The 24044-nt window shown below is 33.7% G+C and overlaps 1 protein-coding gene and 1 long non-coding RNA gene across 2 annotated transcripts in view; one reads left to right on the plus strand and one right to left on the minus strand.

Annotated features, from left to right (window-relative positions):
* The first annotated feature begins 2143 nt into the window (after positions 1-2143).
* LOC126736799 (electron transfer flavoprotein subunit beta) overlaps positions 2144-24044 on the plus strand; it is a 29821-nt gene continuing 7920 nt past the window's right edge. The window contains exons 1-2 of the mRNA XM_050441358.1: positions 2144-2311; positions 21279-21448. Coding sequence (XP_050297315.1) covers positions 2261-2311; positions 21279-21448 — 221 coding nt within the window. The 5' untranslated portion in view covers positions 2144-2260. The remainder of the gene's footprint in view (positions 2312-21278; positions 21449-24044) is intronic.
* On the minus strand, positions 4704-6356 carry LOC126736810 (uncharacterized). The gene is made up of 3 exons (XR_007660785.1): positions 5904-6356; positions 5583-5778; positions 4704-5519 (listed from the first exon to the last, which is right to left on the minus strand). It is a non-coding gene; the product is annotated as an uncharacterized LOC126736810 (long non-coding RNA).

Below are 24044 nucleotides of genomic sequence, written 5' to 3' on the forward strand. Positions count from 1 at the left end.
TATGTACAGTAAAAACAAAATCGAACCCAACACTGATCCCTGGGAGACACCATGTGTGACAAATTGCTCCCTTGACAATACACCATTTACAGTTACAGTCTGTCGCCTATTTCTTAAATATGAACCAAACCATTGAAGAGACAACCCTCTAAATCCGTACCGCTCAGGCTTCCACAGCAGCACTCCATAATAAACACAATCAAATGCCTTGGTCAAATCACAGAATATTGCTGCAGCAAGCTCCCCATTGTTGAATCCTAGATATAAAGACTTTAAAAATGAAAAAATGGCATCCAATGTTCCTTTATTCTCCTGAAACCCAAACTGCTTACTCAGAATTATATTTTTTGCGTCAGATATGATACCATGCGGCTTTTTACTAATTTTTCAATAATTTTGGATAGGGTTGAAAGCAATGCTATCGGTCTGTAATTAGAGGGAGTTTCAGGATCACCACGCAAGGGAATTACTCTTGCTACCTTAAAACATTCTGCAAATATGCCTCTAGAAAAAGACTAATTTTTGGCACTAACCAAAGTATCTAATGCAGCATCAGAAATATTTAAGAAGTGCTGCCCAGTTATATTCATAACCAGAAGATTTTTTTTAATTTCTCTTAAAGTTGATTTCTACATGATCAACAAGTAAGAAAAAAAATGAATTTGACTCAGCTTGGTAATCAAAGTATTGATGAAAATCACAGAAACTTGGAATTTTACTTGCTAAGTTCCTACCAAGAGTGCAGTAAAATTCATTCAATTGATAGGTTCTATATTGGATCCTAGGGATGAAACATTCCTTTGCTTTCCTCTCAGTTCATTGACCACTTTCCAAGCTTCTCTCTGAATATTGCCTGAATTAGGAATCCATTTTCGTACTTTTATAAAATTATGTGGAATTTGATACGGTTAAGTGAGAATAGCAAAATTTGCTAGTCTTCGCCTATCAAGGGCATACGAATATTATTTTATGTTATTTATCTTATCAATATTTTGTTTTTTGTTATTTCTTAAATAATAAAAGTCGTTTATTAATATTATATTATTAATATTATTACTTAATAACGTAATAATATAAGCAGATACAAAAAAGTTGATATTATCTTTCAAAATAGTAAAATGCCATGAAAATACTATATACATAAAAGAAACTATAATAATATAGGTATACAGGGTGTAAATAAATAGATGCGAAAAAATTCAGGGGTTGATTCTTGGGTAAATTTTAAGAAAAAAACTGCATATGAACGTATGTCCTAAAAGGCGTAACTTTTGAAATCCTGGTGGTAAAGGTTGAAGAAAAATATGTGTTTTTTTTTATAATGCCTGTAAAAACCCTGTAGATATTTTAATAAAATTTGGTATGCATTTCCTAGGCGTTAAAAGACATTTTCTGAGGCTCACTAATTTTTTCTAATTTGTACCAGTGACATTCGTGTAAGGTTTAAACTAAATATTTTTGATGAAAAATATAGTACGCCACTTTTTTTAATTTTTTTTTGTAATTTTCATTTATTTCTGAGCAAATTTGATCTCTTTACATTCTTTTGTTCGAAGTTGCATATTCGATTAAAAAAATTAAATCCATATACCTAAATGTATTACGTGTTTATTATTAATGTTTAGATGTGATTCTAATTTTTGTTTTAAACCAAATGAAAGAAAAATAAATTAAATTATCATAAAAAATGTTGAAAATGACCACCCTCTGCCATTATGCAAGTCTATACGTCGGCGCATTTGTCGACGAATCTGATAAAAAATTCCCGGAGAATTGAGCCTGAAAATGCCTTTTGATGCATAGAAAATTCATACTAACAATTACTAAAATATCTACAGGGGTTTCACAGGTAATGTAAAAAAACATATATTTGTCATTAATCTTTACCACCCGGTATCTCAAAAGTTAAGACTTTTAGGACATACGTTCAAATAAAGTTTTTTTCTTAAAATTTACCCGAGAATGAGCCTCTGAATTTTTTCGCATCTATTTAATTACACGCTGCATAATATAGGTGTATAATAAAAGCTGCATGGGTTTCTGACAAATCTTTTTTCAAATCGCTTCGTGTAAAACCACCTTAAATCAGACTTTGGGCGTCTGCTAATGCGCATGTATGATTTTTCATAACAACTGGATCTTATCAGCTGTATCTGTTGAATTTGTTCTTGTCCATGTTCCATTCAGGGGGTGCAAAGTCCAAAATATTATTTTATTTTTTAAGTTCATTTTAGTTCTATAAAACTAAGACTGAGGCAATATGGCACGAGTTCTGGTTGGAGTTAAAAGAGTCATTGACTATGCTGTTAAGGTAAATATTAAATTCTACTATTCAAAATAAGTGGATTTTTAACTGTGCATTAAATGTACATAGTTTAACCATGTCTGAAACAGCTCTAACTTTATTCATGTCTCTTTTTACTTTGTTCGAATACTAACGCTGGCTAGTTAGAAATTATGAAAGCAACATAAACTTAAGAACTTAGAAAAGAAACATATACCTGAGCCTAGTTCCAATAGCCAGGATAGTCATAGTATAGTTAAAATAAATTTGCCTTACCCTACTATTTATACAACTCATTGTACCTGTTCTGGTTTAAACTTAATAAAATAATAATTATAGTCGCCACCCAACATATATTATTCTGGTCACCTGTCAAAGAATCTGGTAACCAATGTAAAAAGCAAGATGCCAACATAGTTGTGCCAGGTAAAATGCAGGAATTTTGACAGGTGTCCAAAATAAATTATGCCTGCAAGACTATAATTCTTTTCAATTAAAATCATCACTGTTCATACAATCTTCATCATTTGCTAAGTTTTTACATCCTTCATGTAGTAAAGCAAATTAGAGACAATCTAAATGCTTTTAATAAAAAGAGAGATTTTGGTGCAGAGAATCTGCATATTTGAGACTATAGATTGAGCACAATGTTTCTTTTCATATATTATACAGGGTGTGCCAACAAGGTGTACGGCTAAGATAGTGCCTTAACTATACAAGGTAGAGCAAAAAGTTCTACAGCAAAGTTGTAGGGTTGACAAAAACCTATGAAATAAAAATATTTTTATGTATACCGGGTGTGTCTCGAAAAAATTACTATAAAATATGATTTTTTTTTAAACGGTACGTCCTGTATATTAAGGTACTAAAATGTGACACAAAAAGAGTACTTTACTTTGGTATAACCTTTTTTTAAATTTCCGTGTGGCGTTGCAACGTAATTAATTTTTTTATGTTATTTTTTGCCTTTTAGAGGGTTGGTTTAAAAAATCATAATTTACTTAAAATTTATTCTGCGCCTATGAAACTTGTACCACAGTTAGTCTAGGGTACCTCCTCTAGGCTGACTGTGATAATTTGTAATTTTTTAATACAGGGTGTTTTTAAACAACTTTCAAAGTTGCTGAAATTAATTACGCAATATCTCAAATTTTTCAAATGGAACACCCTGTATATTTTTATTTAATTAAGTTTGTCCCTCAAATACCTTCATTTTTTATTTAATATGTCCTATAGCTAAACTAAGTTCTTTTTGAGATATTTTAACTTTTCTGTAAATTACTATGCATAAAACGGGTATTTTTTAATTTTTGATCAAGATTGCTTAGAAAAATCATTAAAGAATTAGAATTATTACTTTTCCTACAATTATTATTATTATTATTATTATTATTATTATTATTATTATATACTTGACAAATTAACCAACACAATTATTCACCTAAACTGCTAAAAAAAACAGCAAAATTAAATTACATACTAGGTAGGTACTTACGTATTTTTGCATAAATGTACATCGTTACATTAATTTTAAATTTTAAAGATCAATTACAATTATTATAAATTGTGTTCAATATGACCTCCTAAATTTTGTACGCAATCGTTTACCCTTTTATTTATTTATTTATTTATTTATTAACGGAATCCATTTTTCCACGGGGAAAAAATAAATCAACTTCAAAAAGACCTGGAGGAAACACATGCTCTTAGCAGAAATATGATCACTTCTATTAGACTTCTTGAGGCTGAAAATCACTCTTACTCTTGTGAAATAGCTTCCCTTAGAAATGATTTACTGTCTTTTAAAATCTCAAAGACTCCAATGGTAATCCAAGACTCTGATGACGTTGAACCACATACCAACTCTATGTATATGGTGGAACCAACAAATAATTCTGTCAAGTCAAAAGAACCATCTTCATATAAACATAGCTACTCCTATACAAATAAAACACGCCTCTCTTTACCTAAGAAATCCAGAGTTTTTATTTATGGAGACTCTAGTGCCAGACGTCTATCATCTATTCTCAGGGAATTGTCAGGTGCTTGCTATGATATATCAGGAAAAGTAATGACTGGCGCCCCTTTTCACAGACTAAGTAAGGACCTTTTTGGCAATGTCATTAATTATAATAGTAAAGATAATGTAGTTGTATGTCTTAACTTAAGTTTTACGCAGGTCACACTGTCTAGTCTAAGTAATCTGTTGTTTATAGGAAAGAGTACTAATCTTATCTTGTGTATTACATATAATTTCAGTCACAGTCGCTTCTACTTTAAGACTCTTAAATACATCAATTCATTCATAAGAAATAAAAACCTATCTGTGAGAGTTATCACTAATGCTTTTGAAGGGCCATCACATCGGCTATCACCGAAATCACTTTGTGATATTTTATCATTATATATATCTACCACTCACTCTGCCTTAAAAATAGTATCAAAAACTATACCTTGTATGGATATAACATGGAATACTGGACCTCTGGAACACAACAAAACTTTTTTAGGCCAAACTCAGTCGGAGTCCATTTTGCTTTAGCCCTTTTAAATATTCAGTCAGTCAGAAATAAATCTGATGAACTCTCTTTATTTTTAGCATATGAAGATAACCCTGCCATTGTTGTTTTGACTGAACATTGGCTCAAACAGGGTGAACCTTTTTTCATAGAAAGTTATGCTCTTGCATCCATCTATTCCCGTACTCAGTATAATCATGGTGGAACTTTGATATTAATAGAGAATAAGTTTTTAGAAAGATATAACTTTGTTGATATAACCAAGTTTGAGTATCTCCTGGAAGAAAAAACTTTTGAATTTTGCATTGTTTATTCTAAAGAATTAAATTTGTACATTTTAGGCCTTTACAGGTCACCCTCGAGTAATTTTAGTAGTTTTATTGATAAATTATATAACATTTTAAGCCAAATATCGGTAAATGCATCACTAATATTGACAGGTGACATTAATGTAAATTTTTTAGACTGCAATAACTCTAACAATCATTTGTCGATACATAGAGTGCTGAAATCTTGTTTGCCTGTTGACCAACCTACTCGCATCACTGCTAATTCAGCATCACTTTTAGATTATGTTTGCTCTACTCTCTGTGAAACGCAGGTTGCATGTAGAATTGTAAATGCCGGGTTGTCTGATCATGAGGCCGTATTATGTTCCTTTCTTCTAAGTGAAAAAAAGTGTACCTCAAGAAAAAAAAAGTGCGGAAGGTTGTTCACTAGAAAAAATTTCTGTAAGTTTAAAGAATGTTGTAATTCAATAGACTGGAATGGAATCATACTTAACAACGGTGATCCTTTTGAGAGTTTCCATTCAACTTTAGTGGATGTTTTTGAGGCAACTTTTCCCATGGTGACAATTAGGGAAAAAAGGAGAAGACCCTGGTATAGCAGGGGTCTATTAGTTTCTGGTAAAAATCTTCGGTGTTTGCACTCCATAAGAAAGTTTGCCTTGGACAACTCCAAATTCATATCCTACTTTAATGGATATCGCAAAATTTACCGTGATACAGTGAAATTGGCAAAAAACTTATACTACTCAAGTAAAATAAACCAATCAAGAAATAAGTCTAGAGAGTCTTGGAAAATTGTTAATGACTTACGAGGCGAACGTGGGAACCCTTCTGTTTCTAATAGCACGGTGTCGGCCGAAACACTCAATCATTTTTTCCAGGGTGTTGCTTTGGGTCTGTCAATATTATTGCCTCAGTCTGTTGGAGATCCGCGCTCATACTTACACAACATTAAGGTGCCTGAAACATTTTTCTTTAGACCAACAGATTCTAGTGAAATAATGGAAGCTCTATCCTCAATGAAAAATAAGAACTCCTCTGGATGGGATGGGCTGTCACTAAAGGTCCTAACAGCGCTACCGCTACCAACCCTTGATTCTTTGGCTGAGGTGTTAAATGTTTCACTTTCAAGTGGGTCCTTTCCACATTTACTCAAGGATGCCTTGATTATACCATTATTTAAGGGTGGAAACTATGATGACCCATCAAATTTCAGACCCATAGCCCTGCTTCCCACGCTTGGCAAGCTTGTAGAAAGATTGGTAAAAAATAGGATGATGGAATTTCTGAAACGGCATAATGTTCTTAACCATCAGCAATTTGGATTCCGGACGAAACTGGGTACATCTGATGCTATTTTCAATTTTTTAGAGAGTCTGTACATGGGGTTGAACGCTGGGGAGAGTGCGGCGGCGGTGTTCTGTGACTTATCTAAGGCGTTTGACTGTGTAAGTCACAGAATACTGCTACAGAAGCTAGAAACCTATGGATTCAGAGGAGTTGCTCTCGACTGGTTTCGTTCTTACCTATCTGGAAGAACACAAAGGGTATTCTTTGACAATGATATGTCATCCCGTCTGAATATGGACGCTGGTGTACCCCAGGGTTCTGTTCTTGGACCAATATTGTTCCTGCTATATGTCAATGATATCTCTCAACTTCCAATTAGGGGCAAATTTACTATCTTTGCGGATGATAGGGGTGGCGAGGTTCACACTATCTATACCGACTTTTCGAAGGCGTTCGACAGAGTCAATCATGAGATACTTTTGAGTAAGCTTGGAGCCGCGGGTGTAGGGGGAAATTTCTTGAGATGGTTTCGCAGCTACCTATCAGATAGGTCCCAAATTGTAAGGGTCAATGGCTTCATGTCCTATGAGCTAAGCGTTCCCTCAGGTGTTCCTCAAGGATCACATTTGGGGCCGCTTCTTTTTAATGTTTTTATGAACGACATCCACTCATGTTTTAAATATTCCAGATTCTTATGTTTTGCAGACGACCTGAAATGTTTTCTAGCTATCTCCTCTCTTAATGACTGTGTCAATCTACAGTCAGATCTTTCCAGACTGGAAGAGTGGTGTGTTCAGAACTGCATGGATTTGAATCCAGCCAAGTGCTATAGTATTTGCTTCTCCAAGCGTAGAAATACCACAACATTCGCATATTCCTTGTGCAATAGACCCTTGTCGAATGTGACAACAATTAGGGACCTTGGAGTCATATTCGACTCATCTCTTACATTTAGCTTTCATATATCTGAGATAGTAACAAAAGCCCTTAAAATAATAGGTTTTGTCAAGAGATGCACAAGAGATTTTACAAATACCCCTGCTATCCGCATGCTCTACTGTACATTGATCAGACCTTTGTTGGAGTATGCCTCCTCAGTCTGGAGTCCTCATTATGCCTGCTATATTCACAGGTTGGAACAGGTGCAACGGAGAATGCTGAAATACCTGGCATTTAAATCCAAAATTGATCCTGTTGACAACTACCATTATGATTACAGGGTTCTGTATGAGCTGTTTAGTCTTCCTCCTCTTGTTGTTCGTCGGGAACAACGGGATTTAAAAAATTTGTATAACCTTCTGACTGCTTCTGTAGATTCACCAGACCTGCTATATTCAATAGGTCTAGCAGTACCTACGAGAAATACAAGGTCAAACAGCCTTTTCTACCAACCTTTCTGTAGAACAAACATCAAGTACAATAGCTTCATTGCTAGATCGGCCAGGCTTGCAAATAATAGTACATCTCTGAACATAGATTTCAATATAAGTCCAAGGCGCTTTGCTAAGTTTGTTGAGGATTTTCATGTGTGACTTTGTATATTGTTGTGGGGTTTTTGCTATTCTGTTTAATTGTGTGTACATACTATTCATACTTCATACTATTGTGTGCTGGTTTAAACCAATTTTGGAGGTGATAATTGGGCTCAAGGGAGTGAAAACTGAATTTGATTAATTTTATTGTGTTCTTTTGTTGTATATTTTTTTTTTTTTTTTTTTAAGTTCTCCTGTTGCCATTATTTATTAATCCTGTTTTATTCTATGACTGTGATAGTGATGGGTTGTGAATATCAAATGATAATTATATAAAATAATACTAAGTATAAGTTGTTTGAGGTTATGAATTGTTGTTATTGTAAATTATGCTATTTCTGTAAAAATGGGTAATGCCCGTAAATAAATAAATAAATGATACAACATTACTTTGGCATGACACTGACACCAAGAGATTAAGGAATATTGTTGATGAAGATTTAATTCTTGTAAAGTCATGGTGTGAATCTAATAGATTAACTTTTAATATTTCTAAAACTAATATTTTAACTTTTAAATGTAACCTTGGAACTGTCACTTTGCAAAATGAAACAATAAGTCCTTCTGAAACATGCAAATTTTTGGGCCTGACGATTGATAAGCAATTAAAATTTGAAAATCATATCTCCTCTTTATTAGGGAAGTTATCATCCAACTGTTATGCTATTAGAGTAATAACACATTCTCTGGGACGTGATGTGGCCAAAATTGCCTACCATGCTCTTATAGAGTCTTATCTGAGATACGGTATTGTGTTTTGGGGTGTGTGCTCTCAGTATTTGTTCAGTTCTCTATTTATTTTGCAAAAAAGAGCCATACGCTATATGTGTGCAGCTCCCTTTCGTAGCCCCTGTAGGCCATTGTTTTTAAAACACTCTGTCCTGACATTGCCATGCCTTTTTATTTTAGAGACTGTTTGTCTTATCCACAAAAAATATCGCCATCAACTTGGCCCCCCCTCCTCGGGTTACAATCTCCGAACAACCTTCTCTTTACCTCTACCTATCCCAAAAAGTGAGCAGATTAAGTCCTCTTTTGTATATGGGGGCAGAAGGCTTTTTAACCACCTACCCCTTTATATAAGGCTAATAAATTGTGAAAAACGTTTTAGGAAAAATATAAAGAAACTCTTGCTTGCTAAAGCATTTTATTCTGTAGACGAGTTTTTAAATACAATCTTTTGACAGTGAAGAATTTTGCGCAGCGTAATGTGAATTCTTACTACCCTTTCTTTGGGTGTGTTCTATATTCTATGTATGTAAGAATTGTTAAAATTTTTATATTTTTGTAAAAGATTATGTTGTCAACTATCTTTAAGATTTTATATAATGCTTTGTTAACAACAGATGATGTTATGTAACAATAAAGCTATTTTTGACTTTGACTTTGACTTTGACATTTAGTATTACATAGCATACCCATACAAACATATATATTTAGATACAAAACTATCTATAAATCAGTGAAAGGTGTAGATGAGTTAATGAATTAAAGCCCCTATGAAATAATATTCTTTAACTGCCCCTTAAAAGATGTTATCCTAGAGTCAAAAAAGTTTATCTGTCCTGACAGACCATTAGCACCTCGAGCCATTCGTGTAATTGGCTCATTAATGCCATAATTGGTATGGTGGAATGGGACTGAAAATATTTCTGATTGTCTATTCAATCTGGAAGGCACCCTAAGTTTAAAAAGAGACAATAACTCAGGACAATCCATAGTAGCATTTAAAACCTTATGCATAAAACATAAGTCAAGTAATGTTCTTCGTGACTCCAATGTGGGTAAGTTCAGGTTTTCCCTGACCCACTGATAGTAATACTCCTGTCTCCTGTAACCACATCTAAAAGCCGCCACCCTTAAAAATTTATTTTGAGTTTTTTCAATCTGCTCAATGTAGCAGTTATATGACGGGGACCACACAATTGAGCCATACTCCAAGATGGGCCTAACAAGAGAGCAATAAAGTAATCTAAAAGTAAACAAAGACAAATCAGTTGTAGACCGTTGGATAAAACCCAGCATTTTCATTGCCCTACCAGTCACCTGATTGATGTGACTTTTAAAAGACAACCTGGAGTCAATAAATATTCCTAAGTCAGAAACCTCTGTTTTGACACCAATTGCTACATTATTTATTTTCTAAAGAAAAGCAATAGGGTTTCTTTGCTTAGAAAAAGTAATCTTATGGCACTTATTGATATTAAGGGACATTCTATTCAAGTGGCACCAATCAAAGAATAAATTGAGGTCTTTTTGCAGGAGCACAGCATCAGAAAGGGATGTGATAAGCCTAAATAGCTTCACATCATCAGCAAACATTAGCACACGACAATTTTCAAGTTTCCAAACTAAATCAATCAAAAAGAGGCAAAACAAAACAGGGCCCGAGTGAGAGCCCTGTGGCACCCCAGATGGTACCAAAATTTCAGAGGAACATGTACCTCCAAGATTAACAATCTGGGTTCTACCTCGGATGAATCCCGAGATCCACTGAAGAAGAGGCCCCACAATACCTAAAGCCCTAAGCTTCTGCAAGAGTACCCCATGGTTAACTCCATCAAAAGCCTTGGAAAAATCTGTATATATTGAGTCAACCTGAAGTCCCTTCTCCAAGCAGCGGTAGAGGTAGTTGACATACAGCACCAAATTAGCATCAGTAGATCTGCCTTTTATAAATCCAAATTGCTCAGGATTAAATAAAGATTTAAAACTCCACTTTGAGAACTCTTTTTGAGAACCTTTTCCAACATAATTGGCGTGACTGTTTGAAAAATCTCCCGAATTTTATTTTTCATATTTTCACTTGTGGTAGGAGTTGTTTGATAGACTTTTTCTTCACATATCCCTACAAGAAAAAATCCAGTTTGGTCAGATCTGGGGACCTTGCGGGCCACGGGACCGGCCCACCTTTCCTTATCCACCGGTCATCAAAATGCTCATTTAAAAAATTTCTAACATAATGAGCTAGAGCGCCGTCATGTTGAAACCAAACCCTATCTCGAACATGGCCACGCAACGTTTGTCGAAGGACATTAAAATCGTTTTGTAAAAAGCTTAAATACATTTCACCTGTAAGATGTCCATTAAAAAAGTGCGGTCCAATAACGTAATGTCCTATTATTCCTGCCCAAACATTAAGCGATCATCTATGTTGATGATGAATTTCTCGGGTGAAGAATGGATTGCTGGTGTCGTAATAATGAAAATTTTGTTTATTAACACTGCCATTATTATGGAAAGTAGCTTCATCCGAAAAAAGCACAAAATTAAAAAATACAGGGTGATGAATCTTATTTTGCGCCCACTGACAGGAAAGCCATTCTTCTTTCATAATCCTGCGGAAGTAATTTCTGCAACAATTGAATATGGTAAGGATGGAATTTTTCGCTTCGAAGCATGCGAGATATTGATGATGCACTAAAAGGTAATTCTTTAGCAAGCCGCCTAACGCTTTTATGAGGATCTTCAACGACACTTAAAGCTACTGTCATCCTGTTTTCCTCATTTGTAACTGGCTCATGCGTTCATGTTTTTCATAAATTACATTTCCTGTTCTCTTAAATCTTTCTTTTAGTTTTTGAAACACTTGTGCTTGGGATGTCTCCTTTCAGGATAAAGTTGCGCATAAATCCTAGATGCCAAAAGATTATTTCTTTCAGCAGCTCCAAGGGCATATATCATATTAACAAATTCCTCACGAGGAAAATTCATATTGATTATAAAATGAACAATAAAAACTTGATTAACTAGCTCACTAATAATAATTTCTAAAATGGTTTTGAACAAAAAACATTGATCTTGTCTACTGCTGTCATAAAACTAATAATCTGACAATTAATATTTGACATTTAAACCAATGTTTCTAAGCAATCTTGATCAAAACTTAAAGAATACCTGTTTTGTACATAGTATTTTACAGAAAAGTTAAAATATCTCAAAAAGTACTTGGTTTAGCTATACGACATATTAAATAAAAAATTAAGGTATTTGAGGGACAGACTTAGATAAAAATATACAGGGTGTTCCATTTGAAAAATTTGAGATATTGCGTATTTAATTTCAGCAAGTTTGAAAGTTCTTTAAAAACACCCTGTATTAAAAAATTATAAATTAATATAGTCAGCCTAGAGGAGGTACCCTAGACTAACTGTGGCAAGAAATAACATAAAAAAATTAATTACGTTGCAACGCCGCACGGAAATTTAAAAAAATGTTATACCAAAGTAAAGTACTCTTTTTGCCTCACATTTTAGTACCATAATTTACAGGGCGTACCATTTAAAAAAAATCATATTTTATAGTAACTTTTTCGTGACACACCCAGTATACATAAAAATATTTTTAGTTCGTAGGTTTTTATCAACCCTACAACTTTGCTGTAAAACTTTTTGCTCTACCTTATTATAGTATAGTTAAGGCGCTATCTTAGCCGTACATCTTGTTGGCACACTCTGTATAAGTCCATAATATTATATGAAAATAGGAATGTATTTAAAAAAATATACCCAACAAAATAATTAGACTGACTCAAAGTGTTTATTTTGTTTTTGTTTCACATATTACTTGTCTATTTCTTTTATATTTATTAAGACACATGCACACATTATATTTAATTTCATTTCATGAACTCATGTGTATTTTGTAGTTTGTAACTTGCTTTCAATTATTAGAATGAATAAATACTTCGATTTTGAGTTACTATTCTTAACCAGTTAACTGAAAAGTCATCTTTCTATAAATGCTATAATTATATTCAAGGAAGCCTATCTGTGTATTTAGACCACTTTGAAAACCTTATAATTAATATTTTTTTACTCAACTGCAATTTGGTTTTAGGGACAAAGGCGAAACAACTCTAGCTATAGAATATAGATGATCTGTTTTATCAGATTCTGCAGGTCTTTCAAGGGAGTCTTCATACATATGCTTCTTGCCTGGAACTCACAAAGGCTTTCAAATGTGTTTATCATAATATCCTTCTCTCTAAGTTTAGCATCATATCTCACAGAACACTCTGAAAAGGTACATGACAAAGAAAAAGTTTCATCACTCCAAAGGATCAATATTGGGGCCAGTTCTGTTTCTAATTTTTGTACATGCTTCTCTCCAAGATGTAGGTCTAATACTTCTTGCAGATGGCGCCGTAATTTACACAACCTACCATCCTTCCCCAATTTATGTGTCAATACCAGAGTGTAGGTCTAGTGTTCAGAAGTGGTTTCTTGTAAAAAAATTATGCCTGAATGAGAACAAGATGTAGTAATTAACCTTTACCTTAAGAAGGCAAAAACAAGATCAACCCTTATAAGTAACTGTTATGATGAGGTGAAATTGGTGGGTGTTTACCTCAGGTTAACAGTATCTTGGGAGTACCACCTTTGCTTTTACAGAGCATAATCCCAAAGTACATAATGTACTGCAAAATTCAAAACTTTAACTCTATAAATTAGTAGATCCCTTTGGTCAAGATACTAGACATTTTGGTACAGCGACTGGGGAATCATTAATAGTAAAACCATTATATAAAATAACCCAAATCTCTTTAGAAAACCATTGTGTCCTCCAAATGGAAATTTTAATATATAGAACTTTAGTGTGCTTTTTAATATGAAAAAGTTCTTAATAATAAACAGAGACTTATACATTTTGACAGAGAATATTATGTCATGAAAAGACCATTTTTAGATATAATGCAATTTTATGATCTTGTGCAGCAGGTTTTTGTCAATACTAGAAATAATCATTGTCCTGATAATGTGTTTTTAAATTACACAGGGCTCTCTAAATTTTAATATAAATTTTGAATTAAAATTTGAGAGCCCTGTGCTGTCTGACCATCTTGGCATAGAACTGCATGTTCATACAAATGATATGATTAGTAAATGTAAAATTAATAAAATTGAAATAATGAGTTGTCCATTTACGCAAATGGGTATTTTCAATCCTTACAATGTAATTGAATCGGAGAGTTTAGACTTTCTAACTGAACTATAGACTGATAGACTATCTAGACTGATCTAATTGAACTGTAGATGTTGATGTAAATGAATTAAACCAGATAATTTGATATCCACTTTGCCTACTTCAGCTTCCTCATTTGAGTTAAACCTGGAAGACAATCTGAGAAACATTTTTCGTGAATAGTTAGGCTTCTCTTTTCATGAGGTAGGCTACAATGAAGTTAGGGATGCCATTAAAAAGTTGAAAAAAAACATAGTTGGGACATTTATGGATTCAATAACATCCTTATCCAAAGTTAAACACAAAAACAAAACATAAAAGTCTTTTAAGATTGGAGTCCCACAAATAAATGATGTATTGGATCCAGAATTCTGGCCTATGGGGACCTTCTGAGGTATATAACAATAGATTTTTAAACCTGAAAAGGGTAGTACCTCACAGCAAGGGACAAACTTCTCCTTAGGGGAGCATATGAATATAATGCATCTTAACATCAGATCTCTCAGAGTGAAATGTGGACAATTGGAAGCATTTCTGTCAGACAAGAACAAGACATAGTATGCTTATCGGAACATTGGTTACTAGATGAGGAGTTAAATTCCAGTAAGTGGCTAGAAAATTTTAATTGTGTTATCCATTCTCGTCAGAAAAGTTTTAAAGGTAGAGGTGTATTAATTTTGGTAAAAAATAAAGTCTTGGTTTTATTGTTGATTTTAACATCAAGAAATGTATTGAAATCAAACAATATTGAAATCTTTTGCTCAAAATAAATAAAAGTCAATGAGTAATCATTGTTGGGGACTTCAATGTGCACTTTGGGGTATCAGACAGTGACACTTAAACAATCTTTGTGATCTGTTTGGTGAATTTGGTTTTAAAAACTTCTACTAGTAATTTAAAAGCAAAAAAAAACAGATATAAACATTTCAGATCATAAAATGCAACAAATGTTATTTTTAAATTATTATATAAACTCTAATTATTCTTTTAAAATAGATCACATACTAAAATTTTACAATATGATTGAAGATGAATAATAAGTTTATTTATATATTAGAGAGTACATATATGAAAGCTTTTCCTGAAAAAGCTTTCATATAGCTATAAGTCCAGGAATACCCATGTGGGATGTATTCACTGGTTTAATGATGAGTTGAAAAATATGAGGGAACATTTGTATTTATTGGGGGAAATAAGCAGGTAATATGGGAGACCTGCACCCATTGACCTTTACAAGTTCTATAAAAAAATTTACAGTGATTCGTTTAATAGAGCTAAAAGGAACTTCAATGGTAGTGTAATACATTCCTCAAAAAATCCCCAAAAAAGATCTCTGGAAAATAATTAACAACAAAACAAAGAAAGCACCTGAAAACAGTGACATACAAATTTCTTCCAAACTTTTCAATGAATATTTTGATAACATAGCAAAACAACTTATAAAAATCATACCAACAATCATAATCTATTAGGCAATTTTAATAATTTGACTCCTCCAAATACTAAATTCTTCTTCACCAATGTAACTTTTAATGAGATTAGGGACATAATAAATAATACTAAAAATAAATGTAGCAAAGACATATTTGTTTTAAGTGTACAATTAACAAAATAAATTTTTTCAATGTTTAATTTTTAGTTTTTTAGTTATTAAAGTTTTTTTTTACTGATTAATCAATGTTTTAATGAAGCGGTTTTTCCTGAATGTCTAAAGAGGGCTGTTGTCATACCTATATATAAAAAGGGAGACCGGCAGGATATTTCAAACTATAGACCTCCTTGTTGCCATTGATTTGAAAGTTTGTTGATAAGGCTATGGCATTAAAAATGGTAACTTTTCTTGAGGACAATCACAGCTTAATGGAGAGTCAGTTTGGGTGCCACAGGGGCAGGAGCACTGTTTTGGGTATCCTACATCTTATCTCAAAAATTTCAGCTTCTTGAGAATTTACAGTATAATGCAGCCTTGTTTTGCGACCTGTCCAGGGCATTCAACTGTGTTGACCACCGGCTTCTCCTTAAAAACCTTGAATATTAAAAATTCTCAAAAGGGAGCATAGAATTATTGACATCCTATTTACCTAATAGAATGCAGATAGTCAGAGTTGGGTGTCATCGTCCGCTGAGAGGGTTACAGATATGGGAGTTCCGCAAGGTTCAATATTGGGCCCGATTCTTTTCCTTTTATACATAAATGACCTGCCTTTAAACACCATAGGTGTACCCTCTTTGCAGATGACACAACCAAATGTCTCTCCACTGATTCAAAGGAACAAGCTATGGAGATGTTGGGAGCTGCACGGGCGAGTGCGGATGCCTGATTTCGTATGAATGGACTATTACTCAATGACAAAAAAACTGAGACAGTGCTTTTTGCTCTCAGGGATTTGGGCAATGTCAATGGGGATTTGGAGTGTATTAAGTTTCTGGGAGTTCATATCGACCCTACTCTTCAATGGGATTGCCATATTAGAAAATGCCATATTGCAATATAAGAAGCACATTATTTGTCCTCTGTACTCTCTCTCAGAGTGCTTATCACTTGATGCCCTAAAAACTGCATATCATGCCCTTTTTCACTCAGTAATGTCTTATGCTGTACTGGCTTGGGGTCATGCCACTCACTCTGGGACAGTGTTTGGGCTGCAGAGGAAAGCAGTGCGGATCCTGGCTCCAATATATATTGGATTCTCCCTTACATGTTAAGTCAAATGAGGGCCAATACAGAATGACTATACAATACTAGACAGAGAAAACTCATAGTCCCGGCCTATCGCCGGCTGGTAAGGTGTCAGAGTGGGCCAAATTGTCTTGGAATTAAATTCTTTAATATTCTTCCTCAAGACCTTAAGGTCCTTTCATTTAATAAATTTAAGCTTAAAGTACGAAGAATTTTGCTCAAGAGAGCTATTTATGATGCCACAGAATTCATCAGTGCATTTAATAATTAATGTTTTTTATCGTTTAGTAATAGGTTTAAGTTTTTTAAAGTGTACTGTGTGATTTTAAATCTCTTCAAGTTTTAATATGCAACTAATGTTTTGCCCTATATAGTTATTTTGACTTGTGTATATGCTATTATTAGTGTATATTCTGAATATATATATATATATATATATACACTAATATATATGAATATATATATTAGTGTATATTCTGAAACGGCATAATGTTCTTAACCATCAGCAATTTGGATTCCGGATGAAACTGGGTACATCTGATGCTATTTTCAATTTTTTAGAGAGTCTGTACATGGGGTTGAACGCTGGGGAGAGTGCGGCGGCGGTGTTCTGTGACTTATCTAAGGCGTTTGACTGTGTAAGTCACAGAAAACTGCTACAGAAGCTAGAAACCTATGGATTCAGAGGAGTTGCTCTCGACTGGTTTCGTTCTTACCTATCTGGAAGAACAAGAAGGGTATTCTTTGACAATGATATGTCATCCCGTCTGAATATGGACGCTGGTGTACCCCAGGGTTCTGTTCTTGGACCAATATTGTTCCTGCTATATGTCAATGATATCTCTCAAATTCCAATTAGGGGCAAATTTACTATCTTCGCGGATGATACAACATTACTTTGGCATGACACTGACACTAAGAGGTTAAAGAATATTGTTGATGAAGATTTAATTCTTGTAAAGTCATAATGTGAATCTAATAGATTAACTTTTAATATTTCTAACACTAATATTTTAAATGTAACTTTGGAAGTCCTTCAAAAACATGCAAATTTTTGGGTCTGACGATTAATAAGCAATTAAAATTTGAAAATCATATCTCCTCTTTATTAGGGAAGTTATCATCCAACTGTTATGCTATTAGAGTAATAACACATTCTCTGGGACGTGATGTGGCCAAAATTGCCTACCATGCTCTTATAGAGTCTTATCTTTTTTTTTTTTTTTTTTTTCAAGTACTTTATTGTCGAAAATTTGGTACATGTACACGAATTTTATTGACAAAGCTTCAGAAAATAAATACAATCAAATCAGATTTTACAAAACAAATATACAAAATTTATACAACATATAAAATGCCTAAAAAAAAAATGCAAGAGAAAATGTTACAAACAAAATCTTTATAAAATAAAATACATGCATGTAGACAAAGGTAGCAGAGATAAAGGGTCACATAAAGGTATGTTCAAAATTAAAATTAACAGATTAAAAGCTTAGCATCTACTACACAACATCCTCAGCCTTAAAAAAGTCTTCAATCGAATAAAAGGCTTTTAGAAGCAAATATGACTTCAGTTTACAACGAAACTGGCGCAAAGACTGAACACTTCTTAATTCCACGCTAATGTGATTATAAATCATTAAACCGCGATATATAAATGAATCTTTGATAGATGTAAAATGAGGAATAGGAAGGGGAATATTATTAATCTGTCTGGTAGGATAACTGTGATGTCGGATTGGAAAACTGTTCTTATTTTTGAATATTAAACATGCAGTTTCCAAAATAAATAATGATGGTAGGGTCAAAATACGGCTCTCTTTGAAAAGATTACCACAATGCATTCTAGAATGGGCCCTAAATAAACTTCTGACAGCCCTCTTCTGCAGCACAAAAACAGACTGAAACAGATAATTTGAACATGCACCCCAAAATGGAAGAGCATACCTTAAATGCGACTCGAACAAAGCAAAGTACACATCATGAGCAACATATCTCCCCAGTTCATGAACGGTTGCCCTAACAGAGAAGCAGCCAGAAGCAAGTTTTTTATTTAACTTTATTATATGGTCAGAAAACTTTAAATCTTTATCAATGACTAAACCAAGAAATGCAGAATTGTCTACCATGTCCAATGCGTTCTCACCAAAATCAAGACTCTCAGCTTGAAAATTGAAACCAATAATGTGGGATTTTGACATATTTAAGCAAAGTTGATTGGAATCACACCATTGCTTTAATTTCAGGAGATCGGTTGCAACATCTCTGACAAGCTGCTTGGGATCTTTATTCGACCATAAAACCGTTGTGTCGTCAGCAAACAATGTAAAATGTCCACATATGCTAAGAGTAATAAGATCATTAATGTATACAAGAAATAGAAGGGGACCAAGAACTGACCCCTGTGGAACACCACAATCCACAGACTCCCTACCAGAAAAGTCACCATTAAGGTACACAGACTGCTCGCGACCAGACAAATAGCACTCAAACCACTTCAGTGCAACACCCCTAACTCCATAAGCAGAAAGCTTCTGAAGCAGTATCCTATGACTCACACAATCAAAAGCTTTGGACAAGTCACAGAACACCGCCGCAGTCGCCTCTCTTCCATTAACACCCTGGAGAAGTTTGGACAAGAAATCAAACATAGCGTCAGAGGTGCTTTTCCCTGATAGAAAACCAAATTGTTCATCTCGAAGAACCCCTTCCCCCAGAAGAAACTTTAAAAGACGATCCTTCATAAGTCTTTCAATTAACTTAGATAAAGTAGACAAAATTGAAATCGGCCTATAGTTGGATGGACTAGAACGATCACCACCCTTATAAAGAGGCAAAATTTTTGCTAATTTTAGGCAAAGAGGAAATGTGCCCAACTGAAATGAAATATTAATAGCATCAGAAAGAGAGAGTATCTGAGATACGGTATTGTGTTTTGGGGTGTGTGCTCTCAGTATTTGTTCAGTTCTCTATTTATTTTGCAAAAAAGAGCCATACGCTATATGTGTGCAGCTCCCTTTCGTAGCCCCTGTAGGCCATTGTTTTTAAAACACTCTGTCCTGACATTGCCATGCCTTTTTATTTTAGAGACTGTTTGTCTTATCCACAAAAAATATCGCCATCAACTTGGCCCCCCCTCCTCGGGTTACAATCTCCGAACAACCTTCTCTTTACCTCTACCTATCCCAAAAAGTGAGCAGATTAAGTCCTCTTTTGTATATGGGGGCAGAAGGCTTTTTAACCACCTACCCCTTTATATAAGGCTAATAAATTGTGAAAAACGTTTTAGGAAAAATATAAAGAAACTCTTGCTTGCTAAATCATTTTATTCTGTAGACGAGTTTTTAAATACAATCTTTTGACAGTGAAGAATTTTGCGCAGCGTAATGTGAATTCTTACTACCCTTTCTTTGGGTGTGTTCTATATTCTATGTATGTAAGAATTGTTAAAATTTTTATATTTTTGTAAAAGATTATGTTGTCAACTATCTTTAAGATTTTATATAATGCTTTGTTAACAACAGATGATGTTATGTAACAATAAAGCTATTTTTGACTTTGACTTTGACTTTGACTATTATGTATTTTGCATGTAATATATTGAATTTGAATTTAAATCCCTCTGCATTCAATGCATTCAATGAGTAATGTTATTATCCATTCTTTAACTAAACTGTGCATAAGGGAGAGTTTTTATCCCACCACCTTTAAACTTAGCAAAACCATTCCTGTTTGTAAAAAAGATGATCACTTTGATCCTAATAATTATCACCCTATCCTGATACCAGTCTTTTAAAAGGTTTCTGAGGCAGAGAAAGTAAAACAATTCCTTACTTTCTCTTGAGAAACTGAGATAGTGAATGACTGGCTGCAGGCTAACATATCGAATTGGAATGTGGCAAACACTGAACATATGACTAAGTTCCTGAGAAATTTTCTTGACCCCATAATTGACTTTTGAACAACACATAAACTCTATCTCTAAAAAAATTACATCTGGAATATTTGTTCTGAGAAATCTAACCAAAATTGAAGATAAGCAGGTCTAATGGCACATCACAATCTTATCCATTCAGTCTGTGTATATTGTCTAGTAGTGTGAGGACACTCTGCACATGCTGCCAGAGTCTTCAGATTGTAGAGCAGAGCAGTTGGGGTCCTCTCTTATCTTGGATATTGATATGATGTCAGGTGGTGCTTTGCAGAGCTATGTTCTCAGTACCTCACCTTTTCAGTACATTCTTGAGTGCTTCCTATATGCCCATAAAAATATGGAACTTCCCTTCAGGTCCATCAGCATGAAACAAGAACTTAAAATGACCTTGGAGTTTGGTTTGTTTGACTGAGAACATGGAACGCAATTCTCCGCTATGCACCAGTTTGTCCAGCACTACCACTATTGCCTTTTAAAAAATTGTTAAGATCTACCTGATAAATAAAAGTTTTTATAGCATAAATCAATTCCTAACCAACAATGTAAAGGACAGCGACTTTCCAAATTGAGTTGATTCATGTACTTTATGAGATTTTATTGAAAATGTATATCTTAAGGTAGTTTAGTCTAATTGGTATAGGTTTGTACTTTTTATTTAAAATAGTAGTTAGTAATTTATAGGTAAGACTTTCAATTCCATTTTTCTCCACAACAAATTTAGCAAAATTTTAGGAACTTTAATCGAAAATTTCCCCTAATTCTTTTTAAATTTATTTGTTTTACAGATAAGAGTAAAACCAGACAAAACTGGGGTAGTAACTGATGGAGTCAAACATTCTATGAACCCCTTTGATGAAATTGCTGTTGAAGAAGCAGTGAGAATGAAAGAGAAGAAAATTGCTTCTGAGATTATTGCTGTTTCATGTGGACCTGCACAATCTCAGGAAGTTCTGAGGTAATTTATATTTAATCATATTTGTTTTTGCTCAAAATATAATTTTCATAACTGTGTAAAAAACCACTGCATGCATTCTGATAAGTATTTAATAAATAGGAACTTATTTATTTCATATAAATAACTTTAAAAATACATTTCTGTCTATGTAATAGATAGTTCTAATGAACTTAGTCACTAGATAATGTTAAAGTAAATCAAATAAATTGCATGAACATCATGACTCAGTGTAGGATATTACTTATTTTATGTTATTTATGTCTTACTACAGAACACAATAATTGTTACCATTGGAAATAAAATGGAACTAGTCTTTTTTTTAAGTAAATTATTATCGAAAGAAAGTGGGGGCTATTCAGTAGTTTTCCACTAATGATGCAGCCAGGAAAAGGCTACAAATTATTTTGCACCCTCATTGAGTTTTAGCAAAGATTTGTCATGTTACATACAACATTATACCCGATTTAAAACAGTATAGAGGAAAGGCTAGGTTAAAAAAAAGGTTATTAAAGGTTACTAACTTTTCCATCCTACTCTCATTAAATTAAATTGTATTAGATATCTATTCAATTACATTAATAATATGATATATTTCCATAGTAATTTATTTATTTATCACAAAAAGTACAGAGTTACACAATCAAAACACTCTAAATAGTACTATAAAAAAATCTGAAAAATGTTTCTAAAATTGGCCTATACTAGGATTTTTTACAGGGTTTTTGAAAGTCACTAAGTTGTACTTAAAAATGTTTACCTTAGAATATAATTTTGTCAAATCGTGACAAAAGCCTTGTTATCCATAGTTAGTGCGTTGTTGTAGGCGACTCTATTTTGCAGGTAATTGCATTCTATTTGTCCGTGTAAAATAGCACATCATTTTAAATTTATTAACATTAATTTTGAAACAAGTGCTAGAGAGTCGTCCTTATTTTTTATCGTAACATATAGTTTGAGGTCGTCTGCGTATAATAGACATTTACTATTACAAAAATGACAAACGACGCTGTCTAAAAAATTAAAAATAACACAGAACTCAGGAGGGATAATTGAGGCACGCCCGACGTAATATCAATTTCACGCGACAGAATATTATCAACTCTTACACACTGCCTGCGGTTGCCAAGATACCACTTAATTCACTTGATATAGGCCCCCGAAACACCAGATGTGGCGAGCTTTTGGATGAGAAGCTGGTGCCACACTCGGCCAAAGGCCTACGTTAATTCGGTATAAACCACGTCGATATCCCTGCTCCATTGCATTCACCAAGTAATCTTAAAAAAACTGCGAGATTGTTAGCCGTTGATCTGCCCTTAGTAAACCCATGTTGTTCCTGTGTTATTTTATGTTTGAATGCAGCAGAAAGCTCATCTGTGATAATGGATCCCAGTACCTTTGACGCTTCCGGCAACAAAGAGACTCCACAGTAATTCCTTACGTCTTGGCGCTGTCCAGATTTAAAAAGGACACAAGCTACGATTGCTTCTGCACAGCTGGAAAGACCCCGCTGTTAATGGATTTCTAAAACAGAACACGCAGGGTATTGGCAAGAGAACTGCAAAATTGTTTTAACGGTACGGACGGTACTCCATCAGACCCGGCGCTCTTTAATGTGCTGAGTTGCGAAGAATCATCTCGAGTGAGAACTGGTAATGTGATAAATAAATAAACGTTTATTATGCAACAACAAAATATTACAAAAAAGGTAACATTCACATAATGTGTTCTCCTATGCTACCTGAAAAAAATTTGTTCTATTGAAACTGCCCACTAATACTGTACTACTTTCTGCTAAACTCATTTTTAAAAAATACTTAACACTACAAAAAAGGTATATATCATTCCAACAAAAAAGCCTTATATTTCTTCTTGAAAGCGAAAATTGAGCATGACCTTATTAAGTTATATACTTCAGAGTCTAACAAAAATACACCCTGATAGGCAAATGAGTTTTGAAAACCTTCAGTTCTATGCAGTGGTATTTGAAACCTTATAACGGTTCTTAGGCTATGACTACTGACTTCTTGTCTTGCTGTGAAATAATCTGAAAGATATTTAGGGACCAAATAAACAAACTGACCAAAATGTAAAGCTGCTTTCTGTTCATTTTTAAGTATTTTATTGTCAACATATGTTGGTGTTATGTGGTCAAATTTTTGTATGTTGAAAACAAATCTCATAGAGGCATTTTGAGCTAACTAAATTTTGTTTTTTTATTTCAAGAGCGATGTAATTGTAAAAAACAACATTGCAGTAATCTAGCTGTGGCCAATCAAGAGCCTCCACAAACATTAATTTGATATTTTCGGGCAAATTATATTTAAATTGATACAAACTTTTAAGTAAAGTATACATGCAGGTTAATTTTTTATTGACATGTACCTGAAAGTTTAGGACCTCATCAAAAAACACCAAGATTTTTTACTGATGCTGAATAAGGAAGAACACTGTTATTTATATGCAAAGTAGTAAATTTAAATTGAAGAAATTTTATTAGAACCTATGAGTAAGTATGTGCTCTTGTTAGCATTCTAAATTATCACATGCTGTCTTAACCATTTGAATATTGAGTTTAACTCCTCGTTAATTTGCT

Source organism: Anthonomus grandis, chromosome 5 (genome assembly GCF_022605725.1).
Source record: "Anthonomus grandis grandis chromosome 5, icAntGran1.3, whole genome shotgun sequence".
Taxonomy (NCBI): Eukaryota; Metazoa; Arthropoda; class Insecta; order Coleoptera; family Curculionidae; genus Anthonomus; species Anthonomus grandis.